General features: G+C 43.5%; 1 protein-coding gene across 3 annotated transcripts in view; it reads left to right on the top strand.

Moving 5' to 3' along the window:
- The window catches only part of Mical2 (microtubule associated monooxygenase, calponin and LIM domain containing 2), a 200,880-nt gene that overhangs the window by 62,849 nt on the left and 116,897 nt on the right, over positions 1-21,134 (top strand). For all 3 annotated transcript variants that reach the window (XM_042691530.1, XM_042691528.1, XM_042691529.1), the window contains exons 4-5: positions 17,547-17,754; positions 20,865-20,981. In XM_042691530.1, coding sequence (XP_042547464.1) covers positions 17,547-17,754; positions 20,865-20,981 — 325 coding nt within the window. The remainder of the gene's footprint in view (positions 1-17,546; positions 17,755-20,864; positions 20,982-21,134) is intronic.

Here is a 21,134-nt window from a genome sequence, read left to right as displayed (position 1 = left end):
GTTTCTTAACCAAAAATGGAGACAATTTTGGTTGTCTTGCCAGAAGGAGGGTTTGCTGCTAGTATTTCATGAGTAGGGGCAAGGGATGCTGGTAAGCACGCTACATTGTATATGACAACCCCATAGTTATGTCTCAAGGATGTTGAGGCAGAGAAAACAATTCTAATGGGCAGTGCTGTTTAATTCTCACTTTGGACGCACTATTCTGCTCTTATTGACAGATCTTTGCTGGATCTTAGGGCTGAGTAAAAAGAATATGATGGTTAGAGTCAGACACCTGTGACCATGGGAATTTTAGCTCACATTTCAGAATTTCAGAACCTACATTGTTCATGTATAAAAGAAGCATAATGTTTGGCCTGGGGGTGGGGAGCACAGGGAGATGGGAAGGTATAGGAAGGGGAAACAAAGGAGGAGGCAACAATGCTTGATAAGAAATGTACTCATTATCTTGCCCATGTAATTGTAACTCCTCTGTACAGTATTTTCATAATAATAATAAAGGAGCATAGCGATATCTGCTGTATGGGTTTCTAGTTAGAAGTAAATGAGATGGATGTATAGCATGCCTGATACGTAGTAGACCTCCACAAAACAGAAATAAGTCACTGTTATTGTTAAAAGTTGTGAGTTAGAGCCAGGCCTAGGTGGCTCTTGCCTGTAATCCTAGCTATGTGGGAGGCCAACATGGGGAAAATCATAGTTCAAGGCCATAGTTCAAGGATCATGAGGCACCTGTCCCAACTCATAGCTGGCTAGAATGGTGTACATCTATCATCCTAGCTATAAGGGAAGGTGTGATTGGGAGGATCAAGATCCAAGACCAGCTTGGGAAGAAAGGTTTGTGAGATTTCCAATCAACAGGAGAAATCTATACATGGTGACATGTACCTACAGGAAGCCTAAAACAGGTACATTGTAGTCAAGGTACACACCCAGTTAGGAAGTGAGACCATCTCAATTACCAACACAAAAAGGGACGGGAGGCCTAGTTCAGTGGTAAGAATGCCTGCTGGTTAAGTGTGAGGTCCTAAGATCAAACCCCAGTAACTACAAAACAAAACAAAAGTCTATGTCTTGTCAGGCACTGGTGGCTCACCCTTGTAATCCTAGCTACTCAGGAGGCTGAGAGTTGAGGATTGCAGTTCGAAGCTAGCACAGGCAGGAAGGCCTATGAGACTCTTGTCTTCAATTAACTACCAAAAAAAAAAAATTGAAGTGGAACTGTGGCTTAAGTGGTAGCCTTGAGCACAAAAAGCTTAAAGACAGTGCCTAGGCCCTGAGTTCAAGGTCCAGGACTAGCACCAAATAAAAGTATGTATCTCTTACTCTGAAAACTGTGTCACCACTGGGGTTTCTATATTCCACTTAGAGTCTCTATGCGTACCTTGACACTTACCTAACTGAAAACCAAGTTGATAATTTTCCATTCCTTTCTGACTTTCAGTCACAGATCACAGTGCATGTGGGTTTGACTTCCTCCTGCATTTTTCTACCTGCATTTGTGAGTTCTCAGTCTTTTTTTTTTTTTTTTGGGAGGGGGGGGGGGTCCGGTCGTGGGGCCTGAACTCTGGACCTGGGCACTGTCCCTCAGCTCTTCAGCTCAAGGCTAGCACTCTACCACTTGAGCCACAGCGCCACTTCCGGCTTTTTTCTTTTTGTTTATGTGGTACTGAGGAATTGAACCCAGGGCCTCAGGCATGCAAGGCAAGCGCTCTACCACTGAGCCACCTTCCCAGCCCTTCTCAGTCTTTTTATATTGTGTCTCCTGTAGCTCCCCCTTTATGCCTAACTACCTCTAGTCTTTCCCAGTCTCTCCATGAGACAGGACTGTGGGCAGAATATGTAACTTTACATTTCTGTATCCCTAGCATCCAGCACCATACCATAGAAGAAAGGTAATCATTGCATGTTTTTGCAATGAATGAATGCTAGACTCCCTTTGCCCCTTATCTGACAGGTAAATTCAGGTTTTACCAGGGAAAAGAGGTGGTGATTCTAAATGCTTTCCTTTCCTTGCATAGTTTGGCATATCTTAAGCCATACCACTTCTGCCTCCCTGAGTCTGAGATGGAAAAAACATTTGTTCTCCTTGGGGAAATATAGCAGTGCTGCAATAGATCTGAATCCTCGAAGTCCCGCCTTCTAGGTGTTGTCTTCCTCAGCCAGCCTGAGGGGGATCCAAAGCTATGGATCTTATTGTACTGGCCAGACCTGCCTTCCAAGAGCAAGTATTTGGGTATGCCTTCCTCTTGGTGGTAGAAAGAGTTCTCAGGTAGCTCCCAGCAGGCTGTGAGGAGAGGCCTCCCAGAAATATGCTCTTGAAGATGCTCTGATAAAAGGAAAGTAATGTGTTCTTTGGCAAGTTGTAGGCATCTATCTTAAGGTAATCATGGGCGGGAAGTATGCTGTAGGATTGGAGTCTCCTGATGTCTAGACACTGTGGTCTAGTCACAATTGCAAAAACATTTTAATTGCAAACCACTTTATAGTGTAAGGTGACCCACTTGGAGTTATAAAGAGCTTCTGAGGAGGTTTGCTCACTTCTTTTGTAATAGCCACAACTTGGGTCAAAAATGATGAGGATAGGTTCTTTGGCTCGGAAAGCATGTGTGAGATGCTTTGAAGGACCTCACATTTCTCTCCAGAGTCTTTGCTGGGAACAACGTCTAGACACAGACACATTGAAAAGAGCCTCAGAAACATTAGAATTCTGGATTTCCCAGAATTCAGTAGGTTGCATATCAGAAATGTATTACTGTCCCAGTAACATGAATAAGGTGCAATTGACAAATGCCTTTGCTCTTGGGAAATTGAAGATTTTTCTGTCACTTGGAACTAATTTAGTGACACTCTAAGTTGTTTCCCCTATGAATTTCATTGTTCAAACATGAGAAAATCTCCACTTTCTTTACAACTTTGATTCTTTCCCTCTCCTCTCCCACCTTCAAACTATGCTTTGAAATAAATTATTTCACAAACTTGCATATATTTGGTAAGGTATTGATATCTTCTCTTTATTTTTGCAAATTCTACAAATGAATCACTGCTCATAAATGTCCCCCATCAGATTGGATAGTCTGTGCTCCCATTAAATTGAAAAAACAAAATTAAGGCAATTCAGTCAGGCAGATCTGGGTTTGAAACTTAGTTCTGCCATCTACCACATACGTGTCTTCCAGTGATAGGACCTTAACTTCTGTGTGCTTACCTGAAATGATGAAATAATACAGTTCCTATCACATAAATTCATTTCTCCTTTACTTAATAAGATCATAAAGTCCTCTTTACATGCATCCTGATTTGCAGTAGAGATATGATATGATATGATTCATTTATTCAGTTAGCAAAATGTACTGAATCTGTGATAGGCCCATGACTCTCCTGACCGCTAAGGGCACACGCATGATGTGAATGAGAGAGGCAAGGCCCGTTTCAGTGGAGCTTATGGTCTGCAGGAGAGACAGAGTGAGCTAGTTAAAAAATTAAAAAAGAGAGAGACACGTATGGTTGTGGTAAAGACTGTGCAGAAAATAAATGAAAAAAAAAAAAACAAATATGATAGAGCCATGGAACTGGGCCAGGAAAGTATCTTGGAGAATGAGATGTTTGAGCTCAGACCTGATTGATAAGAAGCTGTGTGGTAAGCACTGAGGAAGGGTATTCATTCTACTGCCAAGGTATTAAAAATGGTCTCTAAGCCGGGTTCTGGTGGCTCACACCTGTAATCCTAGTTATTAAGGAGGCTGAAAGCTGAGGATCACAGTTCCAAGCCAGTCCAAGCAGAAAGTCCATGAGACTCTTATCTCCAGTTAACCACCAGAAAATTGGAAGTGGCCCTGTGGCTCAAAGTGATAGAATGAGCAAAGGAACTCAGGGACAGTGCCCAGGCCTGGGTTCAAGCCCCATAACTGACAAAAAAAAAGTCTTTAGCCTTTTCTAAACACCTTTAACCCCTAAAGGCAAGGAATCATCAGGAAGAACTTATTTGATCATCTAAAATAGCATTTGCAGAAACCCTAAAATATTTACATTCTGCCTTTTTTCAAAAAAAAAAAAAAAATGTGCTGGTCCCTGACCTAATTAGGCCCCTCCCAACTCAGACAGTACCCATACCTAGGATCCCAGGATAAAGACAAAGTTAGAGTGGGAGAATTAGCCCCGCCCCACAGCCTCCCAAGCTCTAAGGCTCCAAATAGGGTTTATTCACCTTCCTGAAGATGCACTGACATGGGCAGTCTCAAGCCCCAAGAAATACAGACTACCATCAGCCTTATAATTATAGAGACCACTGTGACTACAATGCCAAATGAGATGGGCACAAGCTTTTAGGGGTCAAAACCTAGATTTTACTTAAAGGATTCTTTTCAGAAAGAAAGGAGGGATAGAAAAGCCCTAATCATTTAATCATTGCTACCATTTATTGAACGTTTGCTGTGAGGTACTCTAAGAGCTTTGATGAACAATCCTGAAGTTTATGGACCCTATCTTCATAACAACCCAAGTTGGTAGAAACTACCCTTATTCTGGAAACTGCCAACAAGTGTAGTAAGCTGTAGATAAGAGCCACACAGCAGGGAATGGACTTGTTTTGCTTCACTGCCTACCTCCTCTTCTAGGCTGTTGGTTCAGAGCAGGTGGGTCTTGACCTGCTTAAATGCTTGAATGAAGTCATATGTGAACCTCTGAGCCATATTCACTCAGCACTTGGGAGATGTTGAAGAAGGGTATTAGTCCTTGCAATGGGTTCTTGCAGCGTGTTTTGCTGCATTTTTCGACCTGCTGCCACCTCCTCCCAGGATATATTGAGTCTTGGTGGCTACTTCACTCTGGAATGACTGCTGGTCCCAATGTGACTGTGGATCAGAGCTGACCTTGCATTCCCTGGCCCTAGCTGTAGGCTAGCCATAAGAACAGCTGTTGTGCTCAGGTAAATCATCTCTCCTTTGCTGACCTCAGAGAAATAGGAGTTAGTGATAGTTGAAGGAAAGCCTTGTCTCATGCAGATCTATTAGCATATCTCCTAGTGGCCTTTCTACAAAGGCTAGCCTGGGACAAAGCTCTTGTTAGCCTTGTCTGTGGTTAGGGAATGGGGTGCCAATTGAGGGTTCAAATATTCAGAGAAAAAGGTGTCTGATGTGAAAAGTAATCCCTCGCTCTTCAGAGAAAGGTGGTAGAAAAAGGAACAAGCCAGGTGCTGGTGTCACAAGGGCCTAGTGGTGAGTCACTGTTCTGCTCCTCAGATGAGTGATCATAAGCAGGTGTCATGTGGTGGACCTGAGTTTATGCCTTGGAGTTAGGCCACCTGGTTTCACTACCAGTTCTTCCATTGCTGTGATGAGATCTCTGGTGGGCCTCTTAGGCATCTAGTGCTTCATTTTTTAAAAATATTTTTTATTGTCGAGATACTCTAAGAGGGGTTACAGTTACATGAGCAAGGCAATGAGTACATTTGCTATCAAGCATTGTTATCCCTTATTTGTTTTTCCCCTACCATCCCTTTCCTCCCCACCTCCCCAACTCCTTCTCCCCCAAGTTGTAAAGTTCATTTTCAACATAGTGTGTTGTACATGTGCTTCATTTTTGTAAGGTGAAGTGGTTGTGAGGTTTGAGTGAATAAGGCCACATGACATACTTGGAAATTGTGCTTGACCCAGATCAGAGTTTAACAATCATGAGTTATGTGGAGCTGTGAGCCCTAATTTCTCCTCGGACTCCGATCTCTCTGCTAGAAGACAAAAGCAGCTAGGACCATTTCCCAAGGACTCTATATTGGTCCTATAAGGGCATGGGCAAATGTGCTTAAAGCAGACTCAGCAGAAGATATGTAAGACACTCAGAGATGCCATTCCTGACCTCAAGTAGCCCTGGCTGTGGCACTGTGGAGTGAAAACATTTGTCATCAGGTAGACTGACAGCTGCCCATCACAGGCCTAGCTGGAATCCTCTGGCCTGGGCAAGCGCAGGGTGGTCATGTAGAGCTATGTTCGGCCTTTAACACTGGATTAAGTGACCCATGTTATTGGCTCTTTCAAAAAGCCACCCAAGTCTGCCAGGAAAGAGATATCCTGCCATTGCTGAGGTTTTCTTGCCAGAATCTTCCACTGCCTGCTGCTCTCACAGCCACCAAGCCAGTGTGGCCCCAGGGATACTAGCTTAATGAGGGCTCCCAGAACATTCTCCCTCTCTTACTCTTACTTCCTTCTTCTCTTCCCCTTCTCCCTCTCCTTCTCTCTCTATTGGAAAGAATTTTGGTACTCTTTGATCTTTATAAGCCTTATCTAATCTCCCCATTTCAAAAATGTGTCCAATAAGTAGGAAAACATTATCAACCAGAATATTCATTGCAGCATTATAGAATACAGAGAATATGTTAAAGATAAGCAGGGGATGGACATTCCTGAGGAATTCAAGACCCTGATTCCAGCTGTTACCAAGACTTGGCCCTCTTCTGACTTTAAATGTGGCAAAACCTTCCAGGTTTTCCCTTGCATGTGTGTGGTTTGTTAGTTTGTTTTGTTTTTCCTTAGTGATTTGTATAGATTCTGTCACTGGCAGAGAAGTCTAACAAAGGGGAAGTTGTCTTCACAGGAAAGAGCAAGGAGGCAAAGGTTCCTCCCTGGAACCAGTAAAGAGAAAGGAGAAGTGACAGGTGGTACATTAGTCACAGCTCACCCCTCCACCCCCGAAACAGAACCAGTGGGCCATAGGGGAAGATAAGGAATTCAGAAATCAGGCTCTCTTCTCTAATGATCTCTGTACTAGGATCTTGGCTTAGGATGCACTTGCCTTTGAGGAGGCCATAAGAGAACTGGGTAAATAGACCTGAAGAATTATCTAAATCCCATGACATGGTACCAGGAAAACCATGTGGGTTTCTGGTCTTCCCCTACCTCCCCTGGCTCTTTATGGTAGTCATCAAGCACGTGTTAGATGTGATTGATTTATTGATGTTAAGATCTAAGCAGAAGGAGAAGCAGGGGATAAGGCCCTCACAAATGTGCTTAGCAAGGACATCACAACTGAAATGCAGAGAGAAGGGTGTGGTAGACACTGAACTCGTGGCAGTTAGAGGTTAAGGTTATACTGAGTTCTGAGGCTACTGGTGAGGTCCTCTGGTTTTGAGTTCTGTTAGCAACAGGAAAACATTAGAGGTCATGATCAGGGAGGGATATGACCTGGTTTTAGAAGAACTGCTGCTGCTATGTGTGGGAGGGAGAGGGGAGCTAGAAGAGGACAACAGTGGGAGTTGAGAGATCAGATAAGAGAGTACCTTGGATAAGGTGGAAACATGGAGGAGGTGAAAACATGTTGGGTTCTGGTTCTGTTCTGAAAGGAGAGCTAAAAGGATTACTGTTGGGTGACTGTGGAGTAAAGGAGGAGGAGAATCAAGGATGATTGCAGGTTTTTCATATAAGCAGCTAGAAAAGTAGGTAAATATTTACCCAGTTTTGATGGGGAAGGTACAGATTGGGAGTGGCAATTGAGACCTTGCTGGTAGCTGTTACCTCTAAATTCACTTATTAGATGGCTGGAGAGATCAGTGGGCAGAGTACCATGGGATTCTAGAACTAGAGGAGTGTGAGTGCTGGGGATAAATTTGAGCATCATCAACATATAAATGTAAGCCAAGAAGTAGATGGTATGAAAGTCAGGGTGACTGAGATAGACTCTATGCACTCCCAGGAAGATGATGGGGCAGAAGAGGTGCCTGAATGTTGACAGGGTGGAAGATTCACAGGAGCACATCCTCTCTTGCAAGCACTGTGACTATGCCTTTATCTACCTCTGCTTTCTCTTTTCTCTTCTCACTATACTTGTCATTGCTCTGGAATCAGATGTTCTAAAGTAGTTTTTCATTCTATTCCAAAGCTGGAATAACCAAGAGAGGTCATTAAGGTATCTGGGTCTTGAATGAAAAGGAGAAGTGGAGAGGTAAGAGAATGTAGTTAAGAATTCAATGTGTCTGGACTGGGAAGGTGGCTCAGTGGTAGAGTGCTTGCTTGTATGTATGAGGCTCTGGGTTCCATTCCTCAGTACCACATAAGCAAAAAAAGCCGGAAGTGGTGCTGTGGCTCAAGTGGTGGAGTGCTAGCCTTGAGCTGAAGAGCTGAGGGACAGTGCCCAGGCCCAGAGTTCAGGACCCACAACCGACAAAAGAAAAAAAAGAATTCAATGTGACCTACAAAATTAAGAAAAGTGATGGGTTGGGAGGGGTGGGTGAGAATGTTGAAAGGGGTAATAATGATCAAGATACAATATATTCATAAACCACTTTGTTAAATGGCAACTCCTTTGTACAACTAAGGACAATAATTTTTTAAAAAAAAAGATGTCAGGTACTGATATTCCTCCAGCACTGTTCTTTCTGCTAAAGATTGTTTTTGCTATTTAGGGTCTTTTATTGTTCCATATGGATTTTGGTATTCTACTTCATTAAAGAATGAGGTTGGGCTGTTGATGGGTATTACCATGAATGTGTAGATAGCCTTTGGTAGCATTGCCATTTTCATGATGTTAATCCTTCCAATTCAGGAGCATGGGAAGTTTTTCCACTTCCTTAGATCTGCTTTAATTTCCTTTTTCAGATTTTTTAAGTTTTCATTACAGATGTCTTTCACTTTGGTTAAGTTAATTTCTAGATATTTTTATGGGGGAGGGGGAGCTATTACAAAAGGAGTTGCTTTTCTGATTTCAGCCATGCTCTTCTCATTATTGGCATACAGAAAAGCCATTGATTTTTGAAGGTTAATTTTGTACCCTGCTACTTTGCCAAAGCTTCGGGTCAGCAAAGCCATAATAATCAAAACAGCTTGGTACTGGCACAAGAACAGACCTGAGGGCCAATGGACTAGAACTGAAGACCCAGAAATGAACCCGCAGACCTACAGCCACCTAATCTTTGATAAGGGAGCCAAAAAAATAGGATGAAAGAAAGATGGCCTTTTCAGTAAATGGTGCTGGCAAAATTGGTTAAATGCCTGTAGAAAACTAAAGTAGATCCTTATATATTACCCTGTACCAGAATCAACTCCAAATGGGTCAAAGACCTCGAAGTAAAAGCAGACACCCTGAAAACATTATAGGGAGGAATAGGAGAAACTCTAGGTCTCCTTGGCACAGGCCGAAATTTTCTTAATAAAGACCCAGAAACAACAAATCAAAGAAAGGGTGGACAAATGGGATTGCATGAAACTGCAGAGCTTCTTCATGGCAAAGGACATAGTAAGCAAGATCAATAGAAAGCCCATGGACTGGGAGAAGATCTTCACTAGCCATACAACAGACAAGGGCCTCATATCTAATATACTTAAAACACAAAAAATTGAATCCCCCAAAAACAAATCCTCAAAGAAACAACCACCCCACTAATAGGTGGGCTAAAGACTTAAAGAGAGACTTCTCTGAAGAAGAAATAAGAATGGCCAATAGACACATGAAGAAATGCTCAACATCTCTGACCATAAAAGAAATGCAAATCAAAACAACATTGAGATTCCACTTTACTCCAGTTAAACAGGCTATAATCAAGAAATCTAATAACAACAGACACTAGAGGGGATGTGGCCAAAATGGAACCCTACTACACTGTTGGTGGGAGTGTAAATTTGTTCAACCACTCTGGAAAACAGTATGGAGGTTTTCAAAAGACTAAACATAGAGTTTCCCTATGACCCAGAAATCCTACTTCTGGGCATTTACCCAAATCGCCACCAACAAGGCCACACTAAAGCTACCAGCACAACTATGTTTATTGCAGCATTATTCACCATAGGTAAGATATGGAACCAACCCAATGCCCCTCAATAGATGAATGGATCAAGAAAATGTGATATATATATATATACATACATACATACATACATACATATATATGATAGTATTCTATGCTTCCATTAGAGAATGACACTGTCCCATTTGTAAGGAAATGTAAAGATTTGGAAAAAATCATATTAAGTGAAGTAAACCAGATCCAAAGAAACATAGGTTCCATGGTTTTTCTTATTTGCAATAATTAGTACATGTCTAGGATAATCTTAGCAGATGAGCAGAATTAGCTCAATAGCTATGTACATATGACCATATAAGATGATGTTAAGCAAAATGAACTCCAAGACATGGACACAAGAGGTTTTTCTTTGTTGTTGTTGTTGTTAATGTACTGTGTGATTTCTTATTTCTTTTGTATGTTCTGTCCCCTATGGTATATCCCCTGTTGTCACTGTATTTGATCTTGGTACCCTAGTATTTATCTGAATTAGGGAAGGCAAGGAGAACAACAGAATGGTGAGACAAAGGACAAGGGGGGACCAATGCAACAGCAACATTGACAAGACAATATGTTGGAAATGATCTGTACAACTTGTTGGGGGGCAGGTTGGGGGAAGAGAAATAAGAAAAAAAAGGAGGGAAGAGGTATCAAGTTTGATAAGAAATGTACTTACTGCCTTACTTATTAACTGTAACCCATCTGTACATCACCTTGACAATAAAAAAAAAAAAGAAAGGAAAAGATGTCAGGGTTAACCCCTCCAGAATCTGACTCATTCTGTTTCTGCCTGGTTTTGCCTTCCCCACCTGTACAAACTTCCCCAGTCCTACACATACTTCTGCTTCAGCTAGGCTTCCCACACCCTGTAAACTGCCATCCTCTTTCTAAACATGCCATTTCTTCTATTGCCCTAATTCCCAGCTCAGTTCTTCCCTCATGCTCCATCTCCTGGACATACCTACTATCATGGTCACAAATAGAACCAATACCAATCTAGCATTCATTGTGTTAATTTTTCTTTTCCATGTGGGAACCTGAGCCTGCAACCCCACAGAGCTATCCAGCTAGTTTTTATGTTTCTTAGATGGGAGGGAGAATATTAATAACCTTTACTTAACACCCCATGCAAACTGGAAGAATTAGAATAAAACTGACTGAATCTGGCTTCTGGGATCTTATTACCCTCATTCTATAATCACGGTCAAGTTATATAATCTTTCCATGCTCATCCTTTCAGCTCCCAAATGGCTCTGAATATGTATTATTGGGCAACAAGATAGAGCTCCATACTTAATCCTATTATTAATATTATTGTTACTATTGCTTTTCCTAGTAGAGGCACCCAAGCCACAACAAAGTTAGACCTGCATTGATTTTTTTTGAGATCTCTCCATAGGCAGAAGTTGTGCTGGGAATACATTAATGCCTCCCCTTTGGGAGTCTCATGCTTTATTTAGATGAGGAGATACCCCCAAGACACAGCACACAAAGACAGTGTAGACCTTGATGGCTGTGCTTATAACTTCCAGACCAGACACTGGTATGAGTGGAATCACAATGCAAAGGAGAAAGGTATTTGCATATGAAACCATCCCTAGGTCTAGATTTTGGAGCACCTGGTTACACTACACACCAGAGGGGTGAGTGGCTCAGCCTCTTGGAGAGGGATAAAGCAGAATTGAAAGTGCTTCACAGGAATTAGTGTCCTTTTCTGGAAAGGAAGCATGGAAAACAGGGTGTCTATTTCCATTTCCTTTCTACAAATTTCAATGTGAGTAGTACATAATTGTTACCTAGGAGTGAATGGCTGTGATGGAGATACAGAAGAGAGTTAGCATAGGGCGGGGTCATATCAGTCAGATGGGATTAAGCTTCCCACCCAGTATCACACTTGAAGTGTCTGTGCAGAGCTCTGCCTCACCAAAGCTCTTTCAGCTACTCCTTCTGGGCTAGAACCACAGGTATCATACATATCTCTCATGAGTCCCCCTCTATGCTGCCCTGTAAAGTGACACTGTGAGGCCACTACCCTCCCCCCAGCAAACTCCTGCACTGCACTCATGTGGGTGGCACCTTGGATTTGAATGTTCCTCATCCTACAGTTCTGTTTTTGCTCACAGTAACCAAGTAACAGCCAGTAGGGGCTTCCTGCCTAGGTTTAGAGGAATAGCTCAACCTAACAGCCAGGAGGGCTGTGGAGCCACTCCAGGAAGTATGGTGGCACGTTCCTGGCACTAGGGTGCTGCCTAAGAGAACCAGCTTGCAGGTGAGCATGCAGGATGGCTGCTGCTACCAGGGAGACAGCACTATGCCTGGCCTCCTGTTGCCTATCTCACTGCCAGGCCGCCAGCTCAGCACAGAAGCTTGTGCCATCTGAGCCTGAACTCCACTGCTGTAGCACCTGTCATAGAACTTTCACAGTCTCAATCTCTATCTGGCCTAGGAACTAGTACCTAGAAGAAGTACATATGACTCAACAGGAACCTGCCCCATCCTCCTGTATGGAGGCCCAGTACTCAGGCTAGACTCTGGCTCCATTCAGCATCCACTATGGCTTCAGTGTCCCAAAACTCAGGTAAACCATTGAGAGCACAGAACTTGGAATCCAAACTTGACCATCTCCCTGTTATATGATCCTGGGGAAACTTCTTACCCCCTTGTCTCCATTTTTAACTAAAAAATGGGGATAATAAAGGCACTTGAATAAGCTTCCTTCCTTCTTTCCCTCCTTTGTTCCCTCCCTCCTGCCCTCCCTCCTTCTCTCCTTCTCTTCTCTCCTTCCCGCCCTTCTGTTCTTTCTTTTGTACGAGAATTTGAACTCAGGGCCTTGTGGTTGCTAAGTAGAAGCTCTGCCATCTGAACTTATCCCAGTCCTTTGTCTCTTCCTTTCTAGTGTTGTTTTTTTAACAGGGTCTTGATTTCCCCAGAACCTGAATTAGGCTGTAATCTTCCTACCTATGTATTCACATACCCTGTATTAGATTACAGATCTACAAATGTACACCATTCGTGGCTTTCTTTCCTTTCTTTCTTTTCCTTTCTTTCTTTCTTTCTTTCTTTCTTTCTTTCTTTCTTTCTTTCTTTCTTTCTTTCTTTCTTTCTTTTCTCTCTTCCTTTCTTCCTTCCTTCCTTCCCACCCTCCCTCCTTTTCTTCCTTCCTACCTTTTCTTCCTTTCTTTCTTTCTGTCTGTCTGTCTGTCTGTCTTTCTTTCTTTCTTTTCTTTCTTTCTTTTTTGAGGTGAATTCTCACTAACTTCTTGGCCAAGTTGGCTTCAAACCACCATCATCCTAATGCCTCACAAGCTCTTCATTTATACAGCAGGGATGATACTAGCACTTGTGTAGATCAGTTGCAAGGAAAAAATATACCTAATGGCTAGGATAGTGCCTAGAAAGTCAAAACTGCTGGGCATGGTACAGTTGAGATGTTCTAATCATCTTTCCACTGAGGTACAGGGCATTGAGGAGCATTGAGGAGCAGTCTTGTGAATGGCAGCCCTCTTATGTATAGGTAACTCTACTTGCCGGCCTTTTACAGTCAGCTCGCTGCAAGATCTGCACACACAGCACCCAAAAAGAGCAGAGGTAGGAGATAGAAACAAAACCTGAAGACTGCTGAGGCCTGGCCAAGGCTCCATTCCCTCTGAATCTCCCTCTGTGGAATGGGCCCAGCAGCCATTGACTTACTCGCTGGGAGGAGAGGTTGCTTTGCCATCAAGAAGTGGGTCAAGCTTTTAGGACCCCCTTGAAGTAGAACAAGAGTTGTATGTGAGCTAGGGCCACCTCAGCCCTTGTACATTGCTGAGCAAGTTAGCCGTGACCCCTTCCTACCATTTGGTAAATACAGAGCTGAAAGTTCCATATGGTGTTTGTCTCTCCTCTTTGCTAACATGGAGGACTGAACTCTGCTGAGGATTTCCTGCTAGTCTTGGATCTGTCCCATTCCCCAGTGAGTAATAATTCATGTCCCTCAAGTGCACGGATATGCTGAATCCATGATGCTGGTGGCCTTGGCAGACCCGTACTCCCCCAGTCTGGGTGGAGACCTACGAACATTAACCTTGACTAACAAGCACCAAATTTCTATCCCCCTAACAGAGCCAGAAGTGAGTAGAGATGTTCATGGAAAATCCATTCATTCATCAGCTATGTGTTAAAGCTCCTGCATGCTGGGCCCCATACTGAGATCTGGGCACCCAGAAATGCAGAGGATACTGGGCAGCTCTTGAGGAGCACTCAGACTGGCTCTGCAGCCAGTCTGCTTATCAGACACAGAACTTAGTTCTAAGGCAGCAGTTGGGAGCACAGGGGAGCAGTATGCAGTCTGATTTAGGGACTTGAGGAAGTTCTTGAGGTAAATTTGAGTGAAATCCTTGGAAGACAATGGGCTGGATGGGTTTGGAGGAAGGGGAAAGTTCCTTTGGATTATATTAGCACAACACTTTGCTTCTGTAGTCTGTTTGAGGCCTGCTCAGCATTGAGAGTATCAACTATGGGCTCCATGGGCATGCCTTCTGTCCCTGTTCCTCTGCCCAATCACATGGCTGTCATGGTATTGGGTCTCTGATCAGAAATCTGGATCTCCATGCTAATCATAGCTAGCAGGTTTCAAGGGAATTGCCCTGGCTCCCAGCCAGCAGGCTCTCTCACCAGCCTGGAGTTCTCTCTTGATATAATTAGGCCCATTGGTATTTTCTTTGCCTTTAAATAATCCCTGTGATTGATGTTTCTGAAATCTCAGGCCCAAAATATATGCTGGGGCCTAGGCTGGTGAGAAATGCCAATGGCAATTCAGGTGTAGGTAAAAGGAACAGTTAGGACACCAACAATACTGAATATAAAGTGCACAGCAGTATCTAGCTATAGAAAAGGGGTCTCCTGCCTTGTCCAGGAGTAGTAATTGGTGAAGTCTGGTAGATGGAAGGCTGTGGGTGGTCCCCCTCCTCCTCTTGCTGCCCTTCATCACCTCACATCCTCCAGCCCCTCCAGTACTGGCCCTAGAGTGACACAATTCACAAACAGGAAAAGATGCAGTAACTGCAAAGAAATGCAGTGAATCCAGACTTCACCCCACAGCAAACCTCACAAGTGTGGGGTTTGGAGCATGCTCAGAAAAGACCGTCATTGTCTGGCTATGTGGATTGAGGAGCTGCTTGGGGTGTGAGATAAAGAGGGGATCTGGGCTTCAGGAGCACTTCTCTCCAGGCACCTCTGTCCAGGGAGGAAGCTGGTGCCCTGCACACCCATCCACTCCTCAATGTCTCTGGGGTGAGTCGTATCTCAGCAATGACTTCATTTCCCTTAATTGGATGTCCACAAACTCTCTGGAAGATTCCAACCAGTAAAATACACTGATTGTGGTGTGGGAGCTCCTGATACCCTTGCTTGGACTCTCCCTTTGGGAGCCCAGCAGCCCAGCTGAGTGATAGCTAGAGGATGGAATATTTGCTCAGGAAGGGGACTGTGTTTTTCTAAGATAAGGCCTGATCCTGAGAGAGGAAAGTTTCCAGATGCCTCTGAAATATAAAGGGATGAGGGGTAGGCACAGGTCCTGCTTGGTTTCTTGCTGGGCAGCCTTGGCTGTTGATACCTTGGTGACCTCTTAACTTGGGAAGGGCTGGAACACTGCTATGGAGCACTGGTTTTAGATGACATCAGAATTGCTCATACAATAACGCTTGAATGGAAGGGCTTTTGCCGAGTGCAACCACCTAGGTCACCATTTATCTCCACTGTTCTCCTAAAGGGCTGTGTCTTCCCTGGGGAAGGGCCCTGGTCTTGTTTAGCATGCACTGTCTATTGAGAATTGAGCACGGCATTTGTAGAGTCCCATTTATCACCTGTGACCATGCTTGACATCAAAGACCTACTTTATCTGGCTCCAAGCTGATTGTCCTCTTTCTTCTCCTCTAAAGTATCCTCTCTTTCCACCCTAAACCCTTTCTCTTTGAATGAAGTGTGTCCTCCATTGCAATGTTTCTCCTTTTTTATCCTGAGTAAATCAGAAGCAGTACCACAGGATGAGCTCTGGAATGAGACCATCTGGATTTGAATCCTGGCTCTGTCCCTTTCAATCTATGACTCCATGGGCCAATTGCTGAACCTCAGTTTCTCCATCTGCAAAATAGCTTACTAATAGTTCCTTTCTATGAGCACTGTGCTTTTTGGAAGATTAAGCGCTGAAGTATGTAAAGCAGTTGGAAAACTTTGTAATGTTCATCAAGTGTAGGCTACAGTGATGCTGATTATAATGATAACTTTCAAAGATCCTCTTCTATGGAATTGTTTCCAGTCTACTAGGCAGGATTAACTTTTCCCTTGTGGCTTCCAAATAGACTAACCACATGATAGGCTATTATTTCAAAGTCTGAATTTACCCCTGGCCTGAGAGTTTCTGGAAGACAAGAACTAGGTTTCAATAATAAGAATAAAATTTACACTAGTGAGTGCAAAGCACTATGCCATATATAGTTTCCCATACAATTTTATTAAGATTCAACTTACATTCTGTATTATTCACCTACTTCAACTGTGTAATTCAATTGTTTTACTATATTCACAAAGTTTTGCAATCATCACTATTTCCAGAACATTCCAAAAAGAAGCGTCAAGTCCAGTGGCACTCCCCGCAATCCTTCCACCCCTATTCCTTGCCAACAACTAATTTACTTGTGATTTCTCTGCATTTCCCTATTCTATACATTTTGCATAAATAGAAATGTGCAATATACAGCCATTTGTATTGGGTTTCTTCTACTTAACACAATGTTTTCAAGATTTACATTTTTTATCGCTGAATAAAATTACATTGTCTGGCTGAATCATAGCCTGTCATTAATTAATGGATACTTGAATGGGCCCCATTTTGGACTATTATGACCATTTCTTTTGACTATATTTACCTAGGCATTGCTGGTAGCTCTAAATTTAATTATTTTAGGAATGACCAGACTTTTCCAACACATCCACAGCAGTGCTACATTCCCACTAGCAATGTGTAAGAGTCTGAATTTCTCCATATCATCACTAACACTTGTTCTTTTGGTTTTTTTTTTCTATTATAACCATCCTGGTAAATGGGAGGTGATTGATACTTCAATATGGTTTCCATTTGCATTTCTCTGAGATCCAGTGACCTTCATTGAGTATCTCTTCATGCACTTACTGATTATTTGTATTTCTTCTTTAGAGTGGTATGAAAATTCTTTGCCTGGTCTTCACTGGGCTATTGTGGTTTTATTATTCAATGGTAAGCATTCTCTATGTAATATTGGGTCCCAGTGCCCTGACAGATATATAGTTCGCAAATATTTCCCTCCATCTTTGGAAACACTAGTTTTTAATTTTGATGAAGTCTAATTTATCCATTTTCTTTTGTTTGTGCTTTGGATATTAAGAAGCTATTGCCCAACCAGGGGTCACACAGACACAACCATATGCTTTTCTAGAGAGAGCTTACTTGACAACCCTATGAGAAAGAGCAACTCTTCATAGACCATGTCACAGGAAACCAAGTGGTCCAATGAAAGAACTGGAATTTAAAGGAGGTCCAATCTCCCTCTGACCTTCATCTTACTGTGCCTTCTCTTGAGTCCTTTTATCAATGCATCTCTCCCCAAGTTTGCATGGTATCTGGGCCATGGTAGACCCACATGCTCTAGGTGAGTAACTGACAGACTCCAATAGGCATGTGGTGCACCCTTGCTAATGAATTTGCCTCCCTGTGATACCACTATGTTTCAGGTTATTCAGTCTCTCCCCTCTACCTCTGCAGTGTCTCATCGTTGGGGGAGGACCATGTGGCCTGCGCACTGCCATTGAACTTGCCTACCTGGGAGCCAAAGTGGTTGTGGTAGAAAAGAGGGACACCTTCTCTCGGAACAATGTGCTACATCTCTGGCCTTTTACCATTCATGACCTGCGGGGCCTGGGAGCCAAGAAGTTCTATGGGAAGTTCTGTGCCGGCTCCATCGACCACATCAGTAAGTGGAGTAGTGGTAGCCCCCTGAAGGTCAAGATCTCACAGTGGGTGGGGCATATCTCCACATCTAGGAGTCCCAGATAGTCCCATGTGAATAGTGTCTGAGACTTCTTACATCCATCCTAACAGTCAAGGCCTTTCTGCGTCTTGTTCTTAGCCCTATACTATTCCATATTAGGCTGAACACCAGCTGTTCAAGGACTATGACATATCTTGGTTACCAAAATATCTACCCCTGGGACATAAAAGAGCGTTTGACACATAGTAGTGGCTCACCTGTTGAATGAATGAATGAATGAACAAAATCATGGGAACCATAGGTAAGCAGCTGAGTACGTATTCGGGGAATTCACCAAGATTTTGTCTATGTTTCAGAAGAATGTACCACACTTACTAGAGATATTCAAGGGAGGGAGCTGCACAAAACTATTACAGTGCCAGATAATAGAGACCTTCTTGTGCTAAGGACTTTGGACATGGTACTCTTGATGCTTGGGAGCAGTGGCAGGGTTCAGAACCGGAGAATGGTATAAATAGATTTATATTCTCTGACAGAGCACAGAGCTCATATAGGGGTTTTTGTTAGAGAAGGTGTCATGAAGCACTTCCGTGAGGAAAGGAAACAGTTACAGAATGTGATTTCCAGACCCTGGGCTACCTCTGACTGCTCACATAGTGTGAGAAGAGTGCCACAGCTCTTCCATTGTGTCATTTCTCTAGCTTGAGTCTCTCAGAGCAAGATCTATGCAGAATGGCTTTGGGGAAAGCAGTACCCCACCTCACAGCCTCACAAAGAGGGGATCCTTAGTCATTTTATTTATGGTAATGGAAGTGAGGGAAGTTAACATGTGAAGAGAGGGCAAGTGTTTGAACTGATGTGGGTCTAAAAAGTCTGTCTCCCTTGTTTCTTTCTGTCTTGTGCCAAATTTCTTAACCTTCCTCAGGCCTCAGTTTTATGTCATGTAAAATGGGATTAATGCCTGTCTGCTAGAACTGGTGAGAGGATCACACAGGGTCAGGTTTGCAACATGCGTGGTGCTCTGCCTGGCACATAGGAGGTACTCAGGAAAGTATTTTACACCCAGTGAGAAAGAAGCAGTGACATCCTTAGAGCTGCATTGTCAACCAGTGCCTTTCTGTAGAACTGGGATAGAGAAAAGTCCACAGAGCTATGTTCTTGTGAAGATAGGAATTGGTGGAGGAAGGGGGCGTGGTTTAGGCAGGAATGCTTGGAGACAATAGACAATAAGGTGTCATTTTTAATCAGACATGGAAGAATTTACCAGCAGTGGCTCCAGAGCTTATTCCCACTTTGGGATGAGAAAATTCCAGAGTCCAATGGAAAGAAAATTGGATTTGCCTAGAAAGCTGCAGTGTCAGCTTTCAGGATTTTTCTGTCCTACCCATGGAAGAATATGTGTCAATTACCAATGGAAAGTGATGACACTGAGTACCACTTTGTTGTTAGTCCTCCTGAGAGGCAGTGCTGGCCTCAGAAGGTCTTGTAGGATCCTTCCTGCCCTCATTGACAGGGCTTTCATTTAACCCCTCATCTTTGGAAATATCCCAGCATGTGGAAACTCTGAAAGTGAGATTGGAATATTCAGAATGATCATCACTCCAATCCCTATAGTAGAGAGAGATGCGGGGGTGGGGGGGACATTTATTGAGCACCTATTGGGCTGTGTGCTAAATACAGAGAGATCAGGAACCTTGACATATGAGGAGTGGTCCAGGCTTCCTTGGAAGGATGGCTCATGACCAGAGGGGGACTGGGTTCTGTAAAACCATTCATTGGCTTCTATTCAAACCATTTGGTTTCCAGACCTTATTGTGCCCTTGTGCTTGGCATGGCTTAGTAGTTGTCCTGTATTAGTGTCCTACTTCCCTGCATGGTGCTTTTAAACCTCCACTGCAGCCTGCTGGTTCTTAGCAGATGGTCTCCCTTCTGTGCCATGGGGAAAAGAGGCCACTGGCTTTTGCCATGTCATCCCCTTTTGTTCCTCTTCCACTCTAGGACCTACTCCTTCCTGGGAGCCCTAGATTAGAGGCAGAGCTGGCCACCTCCTTCCAACTCTAGTTCCTCCCCAGGCAGCCAGAAGTACTGTTCCTTTCTCTAACTCTCACCCCCAGCCCTCTGTGGGTGCTCCACTACTATTCTGGAAAGTGGAGATATAGAGTGTTTATACTACCCACTCATACTCCTCATGGCCATCTGACTTCTCACCACTGAAAGAGAAGCCTGCTGGTTCCAAGTGCCCTAGCCTCCTGTAGCGGTCATAGTCCTAAATCTGCCATTGGGATTTGATATTCTTGGTTCATCCTATTTTGCTTTCAGGACCCCAGCTCAGGCTCTATTCTATCATCCTACTGCCAAACCACCATGCCCATGATTGTCCTTACCATTGGAGAATGAAGAGCTTAGATCTGAGATCATCTAGAGACACACTTGATCACTAACTTGTGGCCCTTAACACATGTACTCTCTCTCTCACACACACACACTCTCTTTCTCTTTGCCCTCTCTGCTCCCTCTCTCCTCTCTCTCCTCTCTCTCCTCTCTCATACCTCTCTCCTCTCTCTTCTCTCTCCTCTCTCTTTCCTCTCTCTTCTCTCCCCTCTCTTTCCTGTCTCCCCTCTCTCCCCTCTCTCTCCTCTCTCTCTTCTCTCTCCCCTCTCTCTCCTCTTTGTCCTTTCTCTCCTTTCTCTCCTCTCTCTCCCCTCTCTTCTCTTCCTGCTTCCATCTTTACCTTAGCAAGCCCAGGGCCAGCTCAGAAAGGAGGAAGGAAAAACCAGAACCCTTCTCACAATGGCATCATCAAATGACTACAACAGATTTTTTGAATCAGATAAAACTGTGCCCACATTCTAGTAATGTGCGAGATTCCATGAGCAAGTCACATAAGCCTCAGTAATAACTGTGGTCCCCAAGGACCACTGTGCAGGACAAATGAAGAGACACAAAGTATTTGCCACAAACCCCAGTGGTATCATTGTTGAAATATTGCTGTACCAAGATCCCTGAGCTATGCTCATGCAGCATTCTGCATATAAGAGGTGTTCAGATATTGCTATTGATGCCCTAACTCTCTTCATCTCACCTCTTGACAGGTATTCGTCAACTGCAGCTCATCCTATTCAAGGTGGCCCTGATGTTGGGAGTTGAAATCCATGTGAATGTGGAGTTTGTAAAGGTTCTAGAGCCTCCTGAAGATCAAGAAAATCAAAGTACAGTATAATTTATTTTCTTTCTCTGCCTCAAAGTCAGGTATTGCAAGCCAGCCATTTCATTCATAGGTCACAGAGGCTATGCATGCTAGTGTTGTTTTCATTGGAAGCTGTATGGCATACTGCTATTGGAAGATAGTTTTACCTTCTTTA

This window comes from Dipodomys spectabilis, unplaced genomic scaffold, assembly GCF_019054845.1.
Source record: "Dipodomys spectabilis isolate Male_0828 unplaced genomic scaffold, ASM1905484v1 ptg000145l, whole genome shotgun sequence".
NCBI lineage: Eukaryota > Metazoa > Chordata > Mammalia > Rodentia > Heteromyidae > Dipodomys > Dipodomys spectabilis.
Note: the sequence above shows the minus strand (reverse complement) of the source record. Positions and strands in the feature narration are given on the sequence as shown.